Below are 16,082 nucleotides of genomic sequence, written 5' to 3'. Positions count from 1 at the left end.
TTGGGTAAGTCTATTTTCAAAGGTATTATTTTCTTCAGCATTTTTTTGGATCTCCTTTAGCAAGCTGTTTACCCGCTTTTCATGATTTTCTTGCATCTCTCTCATTTCTCTTCCCAATTTTTCCATCATCTCTCTTACTTGATTTTCAAAATCCTTTTTGAGCTCTTCCATGGCCTGAGACCACTACATGTTTATTTTGGAGATTTTGGAAGACTTGACTTCCTCTGATGGTATGCATTGTTCTTCCTCATCAGAAAGAATGGAAGAAAATACCTGTTCCCCAAGAAAGTAACCTTCTCTAGTCTTATTTTTTTTCCCCTTTTTTGGGCATTTTCCCAGCCAGTTAACTTTAGAGTCCTTTGTCAAGTGGAGGGTATACTACCCCAGGCTTCAGAGGTTTTGTGCAGCTGTTCTCTGAGATATCTCTAGGGAACCTGTAAGTTCTCAGTTCCTCCAGGGTGGCACAATCAAGGGAGAGGAGTTTACTCCTCTCTTGGCCTGTGCCCTGGTCTGTGAGCAACCACAAGCACTTTTTTCTGCCCTGGAAGTACAAGTAGGATTCCTTCTCCACAGCCACCACCAGCTCCACCACGCCAGTGCTCCTCCTCACTCCAGGATTGCCACTAAGAAATGAGACCCAGATCAACTGCTCAATTCCCCCAGGGTCTTTAAGACTGACGGCTCCAAAAGTTTGTTTTTACAGTTCTAACTAGATTACAGACTCTTGGGGTGCATGGACTAAGTGTTAATAAGTATTTGTTGAATGGTTAAATGTTAAACTGTTTAATCCTGTGCAAAAAACAATTATTAAGTGCTGAAATATAATGTGCCAGCTGCTAGGACTGGCACAAAAGTAAATAAGATGCTGTCACTTAGGATGTTCTCCCAATGACTTAATAGACAAGAACCCCTAACAGTTCTCTAGAAAAGGAGAGTTTGTAGAATTACAGACCTTTATTGGGAAATTCAGATCAACTTTGAAAAGAAAATAGCCCTGTTTCAAAGATCATAAGGGTATTGCCACCAGAGGCTGTTTCTCCTCTGCTGTAGTATTAGGTCTTTACAAATTTATAAGCAAATAAAATATTTAAATGACATATCTGCAGATGGATTTTTCAAATATATATAAATAACTTTTATAAATATAAACATGAACATTAGTCATCTATCCACTAGAATTCTGATTAACAGTTTTTGTACTGACTCGAATACTAACCTGTCTAGGAAACATGTTTCTTAATCATTGGCCTACCTGATTACCTTCTACGTAGCAAGTACCTAAGATATGTTTATTGAATTTAATTGAAGAATTTGGGACTTAGGTTTCCTTTATTTTCATTATGAGAATTTTATTGAATCTGATGTTTTATTTATTCTTACAACTTTCATAATTGTAAGAGAGAGGGTTGACCCTAGTCTTGCATATGTGTACTCTTAGATAAATATCATTAAACATTGTTGAGATATTTCATTCAACAGAATAGGCATATTAGGGTTATTTAAATTTTGATATTCCATTCTCATGATTTAAAAAAAAAATCCTAGAGTAGAAATATTTCCTGATAGAAAAGATACATTACTTAGAAGAGACAGTATGGTAATAGAATGGAAAGAGACTGGACTGTGAGGCTAAATTCTTGTCTCATCTCTGGCATTAACTTGCTTTGTGAACTTAAATAAATTACTTAATCTGTTTGGACCTCCGTTTCCCTATACATAAAATGAAGAGATTGAACATGATGATCTCCAAGGCCTTTCCAGCCACAATACACTATTATGTTTGATTTGTCTGGACAGAGAAGGGTATATCATAGCACATTTGATTTGTAGGCAGTTTTTGTGCATGTTTCCTCTGCTATGTGCCTTTAAATATTCATCTAATTAGAACCCCACATAAACATTTTGGATAAAATCTTATTCCTTAATTCTAACCCTTTGATATTTACTTTGTGTGCATGTTGTTTCTCCCTGATAGAATATAAGCTCTTTAAGGGCAAGGACTTGGTCATTTTTTGTCCTCCTGTCTACAGTGCCTACACCTAAACAGAATTGCACCAGCTTCACTACACAGAAACATATTAAAAACTTACAGATCTTTTGTTTCTGATGTTGCAGGATGTCCCAAGGCATTTACTCATTTTCCTTGTTTCTTTTTCATGTAAGTCAAGTCTTTGCTGGCCTTACTAAAATCAGGAAAAAATTTCAAGCAAGAGACAGTTTACCTTTGATTTATACAACTTTGGCCTTTACTGATGCTGTCCAAACCTATTAGTGGATGTACTTGATCTTATAAAAAAACATACCTTTTACTTTGTTACCACCCATTGAGTCTCTATCCTTGTCTAGCTCTGGGAAATAAAAGCGTAACATGTGACTGCTCCCAGGGAGTTAGATCTGTCCACAGATTGCCTGACCACAAGAGAGCCCACAAATATTAGGAGTTATGCAGTTTTTTATTGAGTTAGACTAAAGAAGCTGGAGCCCTTTGCAAATGTGCCAGCTGAGAATATACTTTGAACAATTATGATTAGAATTCTTTTAAAATCAGACTGTACTCATGGATGAACAAATGTTCATTCATCACTCTGGTTATATGTATCTGCGTGTTGTTCCTCCCATAACCTACTTCACTAAGTCTTGCTGCACGATATTTTGGTTTTTTGCAGACTTCCACCGGGGATACCATTGTTTCATCCAAGGCCTCAGCGTTAGCTGCAGCCCGTAGAGCTGGAAGGAATGAAGGAAAAACACACAGAAAACACATGGAAACAGAGAACCTTTTGTTGGCCGGGGTAGAGATCCCAGAGCCTGTCTTTTTTTGTACCATAGAACCCCCTTCAGTGGCCAAACAGCCAGGTAGAGATGCAGTTGTTGGTGTAATTTGCCCCGGTGATTAATGTGAAACACTGGGTATTCCATGTGTAGGTTTAGACACGATGTGGCTTTAAATGTTCTCATGTAGAAAACAGACCTGATTCTGAAATGTCTTGGCATTAGTCTTATTTAAACTTGGCTGACTGTTCTACTTGTTGGATTATTTTGCATTGTGTATTTAAAATCATCTCTTCCCTTACCGCTGATTTCTTTATTTTTGCTTGTGTGTGGCGTTCTCCATGGGGCGTTGGGCAGATGGGCCAGACTGCTCTCCAGGATAATGGCCTGGCCGTTCACGCAGCCCAGCTCGTTTTTCTGACTATTGAAGAGGTCACGGAGATCCTGCTAGTCTCCTCCCAGATCGGGCTTTAGTTGCCTTGTTGGTCCTTCAGCAGAATATGGTGCAGAACATTTTTGTGGGGTAACAAACGCGCATGGTTTGTCATTAGAACAAGACTAGTAAATACTGATGATGAAAGTAATACGTGGCACTTACGTAGTGCTTTCAAGTTTACAAGGAGCGTTCTGTGTATTATCTTACTTGAACTTCTTAAGAACCTTAGTAGATACCATAATTTATGACCTTTAATAATAAGAGTTTAGCAGGATTTGCTTGATTCCAAATGCTGTTTTACAGCCTGGATACATATTCGCATTATGCAACATATTTTCTTTATAAATGTCCATTTTTTTTGGTATAGTCCCATTAGAGTATAAATTTTCTGAGGGCAAGAGCTATGTTTATTTAACTTTATATCACCTGCAGTAGCTGGCACAGACCACAGATCATTAGAACTGAAAAAATCTTAGAGATCAGCTTGTCCAGTATGTTGTTTTTTTTATAATAGTAGTATCCATGTGTGTCGTCTTTTAGAATAATCACACTAAGTGGCTGTACGTTTACTGTGATTATACTACCACTGCTCAGAATATTTTAGAAACTTATTTTTAATAGAACTGTGTAAAAAACTAATTTATAAACTGTATGAATCAGTCTTAGTAGTTTAAATAATCTCACCTTTTTAAAATTTTTCCCCTAGCCAGTGGGACCAGATTCTAAGTTACACAGTATCTTGCAGATGAATAGGCACTTAAATTTTTACAAATACTTTACTGAATGTCATAAATATTCTTACTAGATATTTATTAGGTACTTAAAATATAGCATAGAGTTTAGGGCAGTAACCATTAATGAAGTTCCTATTAAATGCAAGGCAGTGGGCTGGTTTTTAAGGAAGATACGTAGAAGCCTTTCATTTTTGTATCATGAAGGAACCACTTAAAAGAGTAAGTGAGGAGGTTACATTAGCTCTTTGTTAATCAGTTATACATGGTTGTACTTGGACACATTGTATGACAAAGGACACAGACGTTTTCTTTTTAAAGCGGAGGGCATTTCTTTGAAACACAGCATCAGTTCATCGCTGTAGGCACATTTGGCACGAATGGTCTGCGCCCCTCCGCCGCCGTCTCTTTCTGTTTTAGCTTCGCTCTCTTTTCCTTCTTGATCGAACCTTTGTTTGATTCACCTTTTACACTTTTTTGCATGTCTGCCTGTCTTGAGTTGATTACTTTTGTAAGTATCTCACAAAATGTTAACATTTATCTGTACATAGAACTGGATCGAGCATTGAACTGCCTTCAGCGTGAAGATCCCAGTTTAAAAGTACGATTGGATCCTGACTCTGGACAAGTAAGCATGTTTCTACTTTTTAAAACTCATGTAAATGATAATTTACAGTGGTGTTTGTTATAAAAAAGGGTATGTAAAGCATATTACGGCTCTGCCGCGTTGAAAGGTAAAAGAAGTCTGATTTGTTTTTTATGTTGTAAATTTCTGTTCAGTATGTTTCTTGGTTAGGTACAGTGCTACAGTCAGAAGTAGTTTTTTTTTTTAGATAAGCTTATCTGCGGGCGGCTTGCCTACTTCATCCCTTCATTTGTGGGATAATTCAGAAGTGTGTGTTCTATTCTTTTGTCCTAACAAATGTTGGTAGACGGTATCCACAATTGTTGGACAAGTTCACAACTCCACCAACAATGCATTAGTGTCCCAATTTTTCCACAGTTTCTCCCCCTTTCTGTCATGTTAGCCAACTGGAAGGAGTTTTTGAAACGACCTCTCAATTATCTGTTCTCAGATCACAAGGCTCTCAAGTTTCATTTTCTGGTTTACGTGCTCACAAGATTAGAACCAGAAAACTAGAAATCTGTTAGAAGCAAGCACAGTTACGTCAGTGAGAAGGGAAGTCACCAGCCTGACAAAGAGAGAAGTAGCCAGTGAAGCTCAAAAGTCAAGCCAGAACCCTGATACATAAATGTACATGCTGTGCTATGAATGACCCGATTCAACAAGCATTTTCATCTAGAAAAAGTTAAGTTGTATCTGGTGTCTTCAGTTTTAAAAAAGCAATGTCATTTGTAATATATTTTAGAAAGAATTTCTTCAAGAATAATTAATATGTTGGCACTTGAAGGGAGTGAACTTTGATTAAGTATTCTAATCAGAACACCTCCAAATGGACGTGTGCGCGCGCATGTGTGTCAGTGTGCGTGCGTGCGTGTGTGTGAGGGAAATTGTTTCTAATGAGTAATGGGTGTTCATTTCTGAAAGCAGTAGATTGTCCACAGTGAGGCTGCCAGGATGGTGAAGATCTTTATTTTCATGCCATATGTAACTTGTTTAAATAAGAGAATTCCCAGTTTGAATGAAGTAGAGATTTGGCCTGAGGTGGAACTCATAACAATTATCTTCAAGGACTGGAAGAGCGGTCTGGCTAGATGCTGCAGGGGGGGAATTTGCAGCTCAGTATCAGTAAGTGTTAAAAGCTGCCCAAAGTGCCTGGGAAGGCAGTGGATTCCCCTTCCCTTTTGGGTCTTAGGGCAAAGGATGTATGTACACTAGTCACGTGTTGTAGAGAGGATTCTTAATTAGTTATAGGTGGGACTAGATGGCCTCTGAGGTTCCTTTCAAATCTTAAATTCTGTGATTTTGAGTAGAAGTCACGTATTTAATATTCTTAACGTCAGGTATATGCATGTATCTGTGTATACGTGATGTGTGACTATACATACAGATGCATGACTATAAGTAAATGATTTTTTAAGTGCATCATAACTCTTACTCTGTATTGTTGTGAATAGAGGATTTACACCTTCCCGTGCTAAGGAGGTCTCAGCCACAGAAGTCGTCATAGCAGCGATAGTAACATCCCAGCATTTCTGCAGCTGTTGACTTCTAAAATGATCCCATTGAGAGGCTACACCTTATTCTAATGCGCTGTCATTGCTTAAAACGTTTTAGAAACTCCTTTAGAGCCTGTTTACAGGCCACGTGACTCTGTCTCACTCATTCGTAATCACAGGTGGTTCTTGTTTTCCAAACAAAAACGGGGTTGCTCAGCTTGGTCACTCACCTCATTTAGCAGGTATGTTGACAAAAATCAGTCACCCTCCACAGCTGAAGAGTCACCATTCATTTGAAAAGGATATTAAAAAGAATATGCTGTGAATTCTGAAGGTAATTCCAAAATTGGAGTTCCAGAAATGTTTTAATCAGTGATAGTACATTGGAATAGTACATTGGAATAGCATCCAAAGGCTGCTCATCTGAAAGGAATAACGCCTTAGATACGTCACTTCTGTTGTGGGGGATTTTTTTTGTTGCTTATTTTTTAAAGAATAATTATACCTCATTATAAACTTCCTCTTAATTATTTTCTTTACCATTTGGTATGTACCTTCCTTTCCTTTTGATTTCATAATTTTCATGAGTTTCCTAATTGGGAGGCCTTGTATTGTAGCGAAAACTGCACTGTCCTTTGAAGTTATCCAGTATGTTTGTGACCTTGAGCAGCCTGTGCAATTTCTCTGAGCCACGGTTTCCTCATTAGTAAAATGAGGTTAATATCATACCTACCTTTTGTTGCTGTTGTTCAGTTGTGTCTGACTTCCTGGCCCCATTTGGGATTTTCTTGGTGAAGAGAGATACTGAAGCGATTTGCCATTTCCTTCTCTAGCTCACTTTACAGATGAGGAAACTGAAGCAAATGGGGCTAAGTGACTTGCCCTGGGTCACCCAGCTAGTAAGTGTCTGGAGCTAGATTTGAACTCAGGAAGATGAGGTCTTCCTGACTTCAGGCCTATCACTCTATCCTCTGGGCCCCCTCGCTGCCTTGCCTAGCCGAGTTGTGGTAAGGAAAGCATTTTGTAAACTATAAAGCTCTGTGTACACAAGTAAGGGAAGAAGCAGTGTTTGTGTCAGCTTATGGGAACCCACTGCTGCCCCAGCAGAGATCTCACCGGAGTAACTCCATCCCAGGCAGTCATCTGAGGCACACACAGCTTAAGTGGCTTGCCCTGCATCGCACTGCTAGTAGGTGTCTATCGGAGAAGAAAATTTAAACTAAGCGAATGTTCCTGTTAAAGGTCTTTTCGACTTTACTTGGAAAAAATATATACCCAATTTACATTGTTATTTTCCAAGTTCTTGAAATGTTCTTTTCATTTCTGTTTTATTTTCAAAAATCCTTGCTGCCATATTCAAAAGTGAATACAGCACATGAACAGTATTATAAATATCCCTGTCCTGGTGTGCTTTTTCTAAATCTTTCCCTCAGTTTGGATAGTGCAGTGAAAGAAGCTCACTCATTACGTCAGCAGTGTAACAGTCATTAGCCCGTGTTTTCACTTGGGGTTTTTTTCTCCTCTGTTCACCAGACCGTTCTCTGCGGCATGGGGGAGCTGCACATTGAGATCATTAATGACCGCATCAAGAGGGAATATGGAGTGGAGACCTTTCTTGGTCCTCTACAAATAGCATATAGAGAAACCATCCTCAACTCAGGCCGTGCCACAGGTACAAAAAAAAAACATGATGCATTGGATCTTGCGTTTCTAGGAAGGATGTCCAGATCATTTAATTCAGTTTTATCAAGAACATAACATTTCAGCCCTGTGTTACTCTAGTAGGTCAAAAAAAAAATCCTGTTTCCAACTACAGACCACACCTAAGCTAGCAAGCCAGTAGAAGCTTGCAGGTGGTCAAGTTTCAGAAAGCAGGCAACAGCCTTTTGGGGGTGGCTTACGTACCATTCGTGGGACAGTTCAGCGGTTATGTGTGCTATCCTTTCGTTCTAACAGATGCTGGTGCAGCATCTTTTTGTACAAGAGGCAATATCGATATTAATTCAAGGAATATTAAATGGCTGCTTTTGTAAAATGATACCTTCCCTTAGGATATACTTGTTCACTGTTTAGTAAATATTTGCTCTGTTTGGTTGCTAGATACATTGGATAGAACTTTGGGAGAGAAAAGACATTTAGTGACTGTGGAACTGGAAGTGAGACCGTGTGCAAGAGAAAAATCTGAAGTAGGCCCTGTTATTGAGTATGCGGAAAATATCAGGGAGGAACTTCTACAAGAATTTCAAGAGGCTATTGAAAATGGAATTCAGAGTGCATACCTGCAAGGTAGAGTGTGTGTAGACACTGGCATCTCTGTTACTGTTCTCATCTCTCTCTCTCCCCCTCCCCCTCCCTCTCCTTTCCCACATCTCCACCCCCGCCCCCCCATTGGAACTGATTTCCACTATAGTATTCATTTCAACCTCTTACTTCCCAAGGATATGAAATAGCACATTTAAAAGGCTAAAGTTTTTGTTTTTCCCTGTCCAGGACCATTGCTTGGATTCCCAATTCAGGATGTTGCAGTTACTCTGTGTTCATTGGCACTTTACCCTGGCACCTCTACGACTATGGTTTCTGCCTGTGTCTCCCGTTGTGTGCAAAAGGTAAAAAATATTGGCCTTGGTGCTTGAAGGTGGCCTTACTCAGTGTTGTTATTATTCAGGCACTGGTCCATCCCTCTTCAAAGATAATAAGATTTTCTTTTCACATGAAGCACCTCAAACTTTTAACATCATTGTGCTACTGTGGGATTTCTTTGAATCTTTTTTTCCTTTTTCATTTCGCTTTCATTTGCACACTAGTGTTCTATTTACTTCTGGCCATAAGCTTTTGTTGGGGGTATCTTTTTTTTTTTCCCCAACCTGCTCTTCTGGTTTAGGAACAATTTGTTCCTTTTCAGTAAGTATCATCTCAATACTGCAAGGGGAGCTCATGTCTGGCTTGTATTGTTCTCTGTAAGTACACTGTCACATTTTGGGAGCCTTGTTTAACAGGCTATGCTCAGTGACAAGGGAATCCACATCCAAACCTTTAAGTTCCACATTACCATCTGCATTTGTAAGCATATGCAGCAAGAACTCAGCACTCTTTTTGGGTCAGTGACCTTGTGTCCAGTCCTATTGCTCAGTCTGGGCATACCTGCCAACTGCACTACGTATCAGCAGAAGGAAACATGTCTCTTCAGTGTGACATCTGTCACAGCCTTTATGTATGTCCTTGAAGTGGACCTATAGTTTGAAACCCCTTGACTTGCATGATTTTGTGGAGTTCTCTGGCTCAAGAGAGCACGTCACCATTTTAAATGATTGCCCAGGATGGCTCAAGGGCAGAAGAGCTAAAAAGTGAAGAGTCATGATGGATTCGATAGAACAGATGTAATAGGATGTTTTATCCAACCATAACCAACTGTAATCCATAACATATAATCCAACATGGCCAGCACAGGAACTGGACATTCTTGCAGAGATGTAGGACAGACTGGTAGGATTGAGAAGGCTCTGATCATGCTTCAGCATGTCCTAAGGTAATCCCTAGTCTGAAAGACCTTTGAGATATCAAATTGGGGCTAGGTCATTGCTGGCTGTTCTTCTATCTTGTCCTGGAGTCTCACTGTTGAGCTAGATTCACCCTTTTGAGGGTTTCCTTCCTTTAAAAGAGGTAGACCTTCCTTTAAAAGTTGCAAGATTTGTTTTAATAACTGAATGGGGGGGGGCCACTTATACAATGAAAACTTTTTTACATGTATCTTCAATTTCTGTTCTTTAAAAATTTTTATTTAAGAAAACAACTTATATTGGTCTAGCTTTCAAGCCAGAGGATTATATTCTACAGTTGAACAGTGCTTCTGATTCTTGAGTAAGTGAATTTCTACTTATAGCCAGCAAAATGTTTGAGAAAAAATTGTCTTCAGAGGCATAGAAATATAGAATGTTAAAGCTGGAATATTCTTAGAGAGACCATCTAGTCTAACACCTTCATGTTACAGAAGGGAAATTTGAGGTCTGCAAAGAGGAAGTAACTTTTCACAGATAGTTGTACAGCTAGATCTAGAACCCAGTTATCAGAGACCAGATACTAGTGCTGGGGTTTGTTGTTTTAAATTATGTCGTAACAACCTCTCATGGCCTAGCTCAGTAAAAGCGTTAGTGAATGTTTTATTGCTGCCACATTAGGTGAATAATAATTACCACCTGTTTTCTAATTCCTTGTGTACAAGTCAGTATAAGTTAAAATCCATATGGTGGTTTTAGTTTCATTTGTATTACACTCAGTACTTAGAGTTGGGTGGTTGGGTGTCATCAGAAGAGGTGTGTCATCAGCTAATTCTCCATATAAGATCACCTGCCAGAAGTTTTTTACCTCCCCTCTTACCCTAGATACCTTCTGTTAGACATAAACACTGACTTACAATATCAAGAGAATTATTTGTTTTTATTGTTGTATTGTTTTGTTTTTGAGATTGGGTTTCCCTATCTCACTAAGACTGGAAGGGCATCAGCCACTCACTGGCCCAGTCCCAATGCTGATTGGCAGAGAGACTTCACCCTGCTCTGTTTTTCTCACCTGAGATGGCTCACACCTCTGCTCCTCAGGGCTACCATATTGGAAACTGTAGGCTTTCATCCTTCTGCATCTCAGATCTCCCAAACTCATGGGATCCTCCAGCCTCAGGCTCCTCATCTGCAGGGACTGCAGGTGTGCCCCACCAAGCCCGTGGACTTTTGTTTTGTTTTGGTTTTTGGATCCCTTTTGCTTATCAGAGAAAGAATTCGATGACTTGGTGTTGAGAAGGAACCTATTAGAAGACTGTATTTAAAGGGTTTCTATTTGCAAACCAACCTGTGCTGAAGCCCGTTGTGCTCACTCTGACTATAAATCTCTAGATACATTCTGCAAGGAAGTTCCCTCTACAATTAGCTCACCAGCTCAGTCGATTTGAAGATGAGAAGTTATCTTCAGTGCTTGTTTGGGACCCAAAGGGAAATTGAATTCTTGCCAGCGAGTTTTACCCAGTTACCTTCGACTTCTTCCTTGTCCTGCCGTGTCTCTCCAGATGATCCCAGATCTACTGCCACCTTCCATACTTCATTTTTCATGTTCTTCTCTTAGCCTCCTCAGAACCCTGGCATTGTTTCAGGAAGTTCTGTAGCTTGGTAACCATGGCAGGATTTATTTGCAAATAAGAATAGTTTTCACTCCCTTGAGCCTTTATTCTATTTTAGTGCTCTGTTTTCTTCCATGTCTAAAAGCCAGGCCTCCGATTGTGTGGACAGCTATAACAGATCCAGTTATCAGAGTCTTCCTAGGAATTCAAGGTCTTCAATTGACCCTATGAAAGGATAAAGATGAGTCTGGAAAATTTCTGATTTCTGTGTGCCTTAGTTTTGTCATTTGTAAAGTAGGAATGCCGTGTTCTTTTTCATTATGATGTGGGGACGAAATACAATAATGTATGAAAATACCTTTTATATTTTGAAGAAAGGTGTCAATCAGCGTTTATTGGGCATGGTAAGCATAGTATTTCTTGTCAATGGTGGGCAAGCATCGTGGGCTGGCTCACCTGTGAAGAGGTTCATGTTTGCATACACATTTCTTTTGTTTTCATGTTGGATACATTAGTGAAGAATCACTATTTAGTTTTGTATAAATTTTATTCTTTTAAGAATTTTATTTCATTGGAAGCCTGTCATATCCTTATTCTTAGGCTCTAAAGAAAGCTGACAAGCAAGTTCTGGAACCTCTGATGAACCTGGAAGTTACAGTGCCTGGAGACTATCTCAGTTGTGTCCTCGCTGATCTCGCACAGAGAAGAGGCAGCATTCAGGAAATTCAGAGTCGTCAGGATAACAAAGTTGTTGTTGGATCAGTTCCTTTAGCTGAGATGATGGTATGGGCTATTTTGCTTTTGGAAATTTCATGTACTTTGGGTGTCATTTACCCAATGGATGTGTAAATGTGTATGAACTGAACCAGAAAATCTGTACTGAGAGGAAAGGTCAGGGTCTTTACTAAGAGAAAGTATATGAGTTTCAACAACCAGGAAGTCATGGTGTAATCTGGTTTTTCCATGATGGAGAAATTCATGGATTTGACAACAGGGAAGGAACTGTCAGTCCCCATCTGAGTTATAAGGAAAGCAAAATACTAATCTCCTCTTTACTGCAAAAATATCTCAAAAGTGAAAGGTGAACTCTAGTTCAGTGAACTCCAAACTGTTTATAGGATCACAGATTTAAAGAAAGAAATACTCTTTGAGGTCATCAACAAACAATTTTTAGTGTCCATCAAGTGCCAGGCCAGTGCCCCAGGGAGTGGGGACAGAGACAAAAGGGAAAACTTTCTGCCTCAAGGAGTTTACAGTCTAGCTTACAGGTACATGTATGAGCATATACAAAATAGATACAAAGTGACTTGGGGGAAAACTAGCAGTTGCGAGGGGATGGGGATCAGGAAAGACCTCCTATGGAAGGTGGTTCTCAAGGCGAACTTGGCAGGAAAATAGGAATTCTGAGAGATGAAGGTAAGGAAGGAGTATGTTCAGGCCAGGGAGGGCAGCCAGTACAGAGGCACAGGTAAGAGATGGGATGCTGCGTAGTGGGAACAAGAAGCGTGCACAGAGGGGAGTTATAACCTGGCTGGAAAGGGAAGAGCTTGAAATGACTCTTGTTCCGTTTGTTCTTACTCTTCTGCACAGCTGAGTGGGTTTATTAGGATCTGGCTTTCATGATTAAAAAAAAAATCATCACTTGGTAAATACTGTGAAAAAGAAAACACCAACTAACCTGGCAAGGCCGTCAGAGGCCCTGGGCGGGCACAGAACAGATTCGTCATCAGGATAGTGGGAAACCTGAACAGACCTGAGCAGTACTGACATTAGCATGTATGCTTTATGAATAGATAGCATGGTCTAGACCAGTAGTGACATCCTCAAGGAGAAATGAATCTCAGCTGTGACATATTGATTGACTAAGAAAACCACAAGCTAACATTATCTGTGTTGCATTGTGATTTTACTTATTTTGTTAAGCAGTTTCCCTGGTTTGAGCTGCACCAGGCAGCTTTGCAGGAGCAGCTGTGAGTTTGACCCCTTTGTTCTGGACAGAAAAGTGCTTGAGTTTTAGATCATTAACTTTATTAACTTCTCTTTATTACTTGGTTTTCTCATCTGGAAAATGAGGGGATTCAACTACTAAATTTTCTCCATAGTACTTTACCAGCTATTTAACATCCTACAGTTCTGACAAACACACTTCTAAAAAAAGCAAACTTGGTGCGGAAGCCAAGTAAAATCCACAGACTTTAAGAATAGCCCATAGTTTCATTCAAAATTAAAATTAGCTCACCAGTTTGAGTCTTCATTATTTGTCTTTGCTTATTGTCAATGAAATGGTCAGAATGAGGAAAAGAAATTGGGGGTTGATTCTGAATACCTGACTGTCGTTTTCTGTGAAATCACTCTTTAGGGTTATTCAACTGTGCTCCGAACTTTATCATCTGGCACGGCGACTTTTGCTCTCGAGCTATCTAATTATCAAGCTATGAACCTTCAGGACCAAAATGCCTTGCTTAAGCGAAGAACTGGACTCGCCTGATCACTGACTGAGAGTTACGTTATCTCAGTTAAATCTCTTCATTGTATGAAGGTCCACATTAATGACTTTCCCTGAGAAGGAAGTTACTGAGCTTCATTGGTGACATGAAATGTGAGTTGTCATGTTATACTTAGTGCGTTAGCTCTGTCAGATGCACTTGTTGGTGATGAAGGCCTTGCTAGTTACTGATGGTCATTTCACTTGTTTTAAGTAGCCCAAGCTAAGGGAATTATTCCTTAAAAGGGAAATAGTCAAAGGCTATGAACAGTTTTCAAAGGAAGAGTTACTGTTAATGACCCTTAAGCCAAGTTCCTTACCCAAGATCCAGGGTGCATCAGGGAGAAGAGGATGTCTCAGCCCCCACCCTCAAACACCCCAGAGGTGATGAGTTGGCTTGAGGTGATCCCTCTTCTGCTCCCCTTCCCTCCATTACCCTTTGTACGGGTAGGGGAGCAGAACAGGTCAGAAGCAAAAAAGAAACCTACAGAGAAGGCAGAAATGGAGCCCTGCTGCTTCAGGCAAGATATATAGGATTTCTGCCTCCATTCCAGTATTACTGCTCTAACTCCACTCCTGCCTGCTTTCTGTTTCATCAGAACCTAGACTCCCACTTCTGCTTTTTGGCTTTCCCCATAACTGCTGAGGCAGGAAACTGGAGGCATCTCCAGGAGTCATGGGCTACTGTGTCTTACCCTCAACCTGAACAGGGTGTCCTGTTCCAGCCTCAGCCATCTTGCTTTAACCTGGCTGCTCTATTGTGACAGAGCTGGGAGCCTCGGGGAGAGTAGTGGATCCCTTGACATCAGAGAGAGTGTGGGAAGTGGCACAGGCAGGCTTTCCCAACTGAGAATAGAAGGGAAGGTTACCTGCATATGCAACAAAATTAGGTGAAGAAGGGACCCAGAAATGTCTAGTTTCTAGAGGCTGGTTGGGTGGGGATGAAAAAAGCCCAGAGTGTGTTATCCAGCTGTCCTTGCCTTCCCCCTCCCCATTGTGTCTTCATGCCCTGACCAATGTTGGACTTGCTGGGGAAGGAATTCAGGGTTTCTGGTTTCTTAGCTGAATGACTCATCTCCCAGTGAGATAGTTTTGGAGGTGTTGAGATCAAGATTGGAGTAGTACAAACACAGAGTAACTGCTCTGGGCACTGAGGGTAGATCCCAGCCACAAGAGCACACTGGGACACACTGCCCAGGTATACTTTTCTCCTCCTTTCCTCATTTTCCTCACTTCCCCTTTGGCACAGTGCCCCTTCCTTCTCATACCCCCTCCCCCAACTCAGTCTTCTTGGGGGCCTGGGGAAGGTCAGGTGGGCACCCAGAATAAGAGGGGCTGAAAACAGAGAAAGAAAAGTCAAGTTTGATGACTGAAGGGAAAGGAAGGATTCATTGCTCCTCCTGCGCTCATCAGATCCCAGTACCAACTCCCCTGACGAAGTTCCCAGAGGAGAGCCCCCCTGCCCAGCACTTCTGAGAAGCCAAATCCAGGAGAATGGGGGCAGCAGTTGGGTGTTCTCTCACCCCACAGCAAAGACTGTAAGAATGCAACATAGTTCAGTCAAGTCCTTCTAACCTTGAAAAAAATACACACATATTTAAGCACTTCATATAGTTCATGGATGATAAAAGCTCTAGTTTTGGCATGGGGGCCATGCTGTGAAGGGATCCATCCTACACTGGGCTCAAGGCAACTAGGCAAAATTTTGGCTTGTCTTAACATCCTTCTCCAAATTTCCCTTTCCTGCTACATTCCATCAAAACTTCCATTCTTACAGAGAAACAGATTCTCAGGTGTCTATTAAAGTGGGCTGGGCAGTTTAGATTGACATTGGAATAACGGAGAGCCTCGTGAGTTTCTCTGAGATACTTGTATTTTTGAGTGAGAATGTTTGACTGAGGAAGGCAGACTGACTATAGGCAGACCAGCTTATTCCTGCTTTTCCCATGTTTCTCCTTCCTCAGAGTCCTCTGTGAGTCTTAAAATGCGATCACCATCAGGGTATAAGCTCTTCAGGTCCTTACCTGAACAGGTGCTTACCTGACTTGTCTACACAAGTCAGGGCTAATATGAGAACTAAAAGATGAAGACTTTAAGTATTTTTACAAAGATATATTTTATTTATAAAAATTCATACTTCCTGTTTTGATGTACATAATTTCAAAATTAAGTTGATCACAGTACAGACATGAACTGTTTTGCTTCATTTGGGCACTTCACATTTCACAATATCCAGTAAAAAGAGGTTGAGCTTTTATTCCACGTCTATTAAAAATGAAAGAGAAAAGCAGAAATGAAGGAAGTATTTAAAGATAATTAAAAAAATAATAATCAAGGTTGTCCCTGGAGAATGGCTTACGTACGCCCTGGTTGATTTTTTTTTGAGAAGTTTTATGCTACTGCATAAAATGTACTAGAAAAAAAGTTCAT

At 40.3% G+C, this 16,082-nt stretch overlaps 2 protein-coding genes across 7 annotated transcripts in view; one reads left to right on the top strand and one right to left on the bottom strand.

Annotated features, from left to right (window-relative positions):
• GFM2 (GTP dependent ribosome recycling factor mitochondrial 2) overlaps nt 1–16,082 on the top strand; it is a 70,305-nt gene that overhangs the window by 36,753 nt on the left and 17,470 nt on the right. For 2 of the 6 annotated variants that reach the window (XR_011966509.1, XR_011966508.1), the window contains exons 15-21: nt 2,667–2,856; nt 4,491–4,567; nt 7,594–7,732; nt 8,161–8,346; nt 8,551–8,666; nt 11,768–11,950; nt 13,527–13,766. Coding sequence is in view for 4 of the 6 variants with exons in the window: in XM_072606349.1 (XP_072462450.1) it covers nt 2,667–2,856; nt 4,491–4,567; nt 7,594–7,732; nt 8,161–8,346; nt 8,551–8,666; nt 11,768–11,950; nt 13,527–13,655 (1,020 nt within the window). In the remaining 2 variants the exon portion in view is untranslated. Of the gene's footprint in view, nt 1–2,666; nt 2,857–4,490; nt 4,568–5,015; nt 5,249–7,593; nt 7,733–8,160; nt 8,347–8,550; nt 8,667–11,767; nt 11,951–13,526; nt 13,839–16,082 lie in introns of those variants that run through there. The other 4 variants (XM_072606349.1, XM_072606350.1, XM_072606351.1 and 1 more) reach the window with 2 other exon arrangements.
• HEXB (hexosaminidase subunit beta) overlaps nt 15,750–16,082 on the bottom strand; it is a 28,191-nt gene continuing 27,858 nt past the window's right edge. Inside the window, exon 14 of the mRNA XM_072606353.1 lies at nt 15,750–15,917. Coding sequence (XP_072462454.1) covers nt 15,869–15,917 — 49 coding nt within the window. The 3' untranslated portion in view covers nt 15,750–15,868. The remainder of the gene's footprint in view (nt 15,918–16,082) is intronic.

Source organism: Notamacropus eugenii, chromosome 4 (assembly GCF_028372415.1).
Source record: "Notamacropus eugenii isolate mMacEug1 chromosome 4, mMacEug1.pri_v2, whole genome shotgun sequence".
Lineage (NCBI taxonomy): Eukaryota > Metazoa > Chordata > Mammalia > Diprotodontia > Macropodidae > Notamacropus > Notamacropus eugenii.
This window is presented reverse-complemented; position numbering and strand designations above follow the sequence as displayed.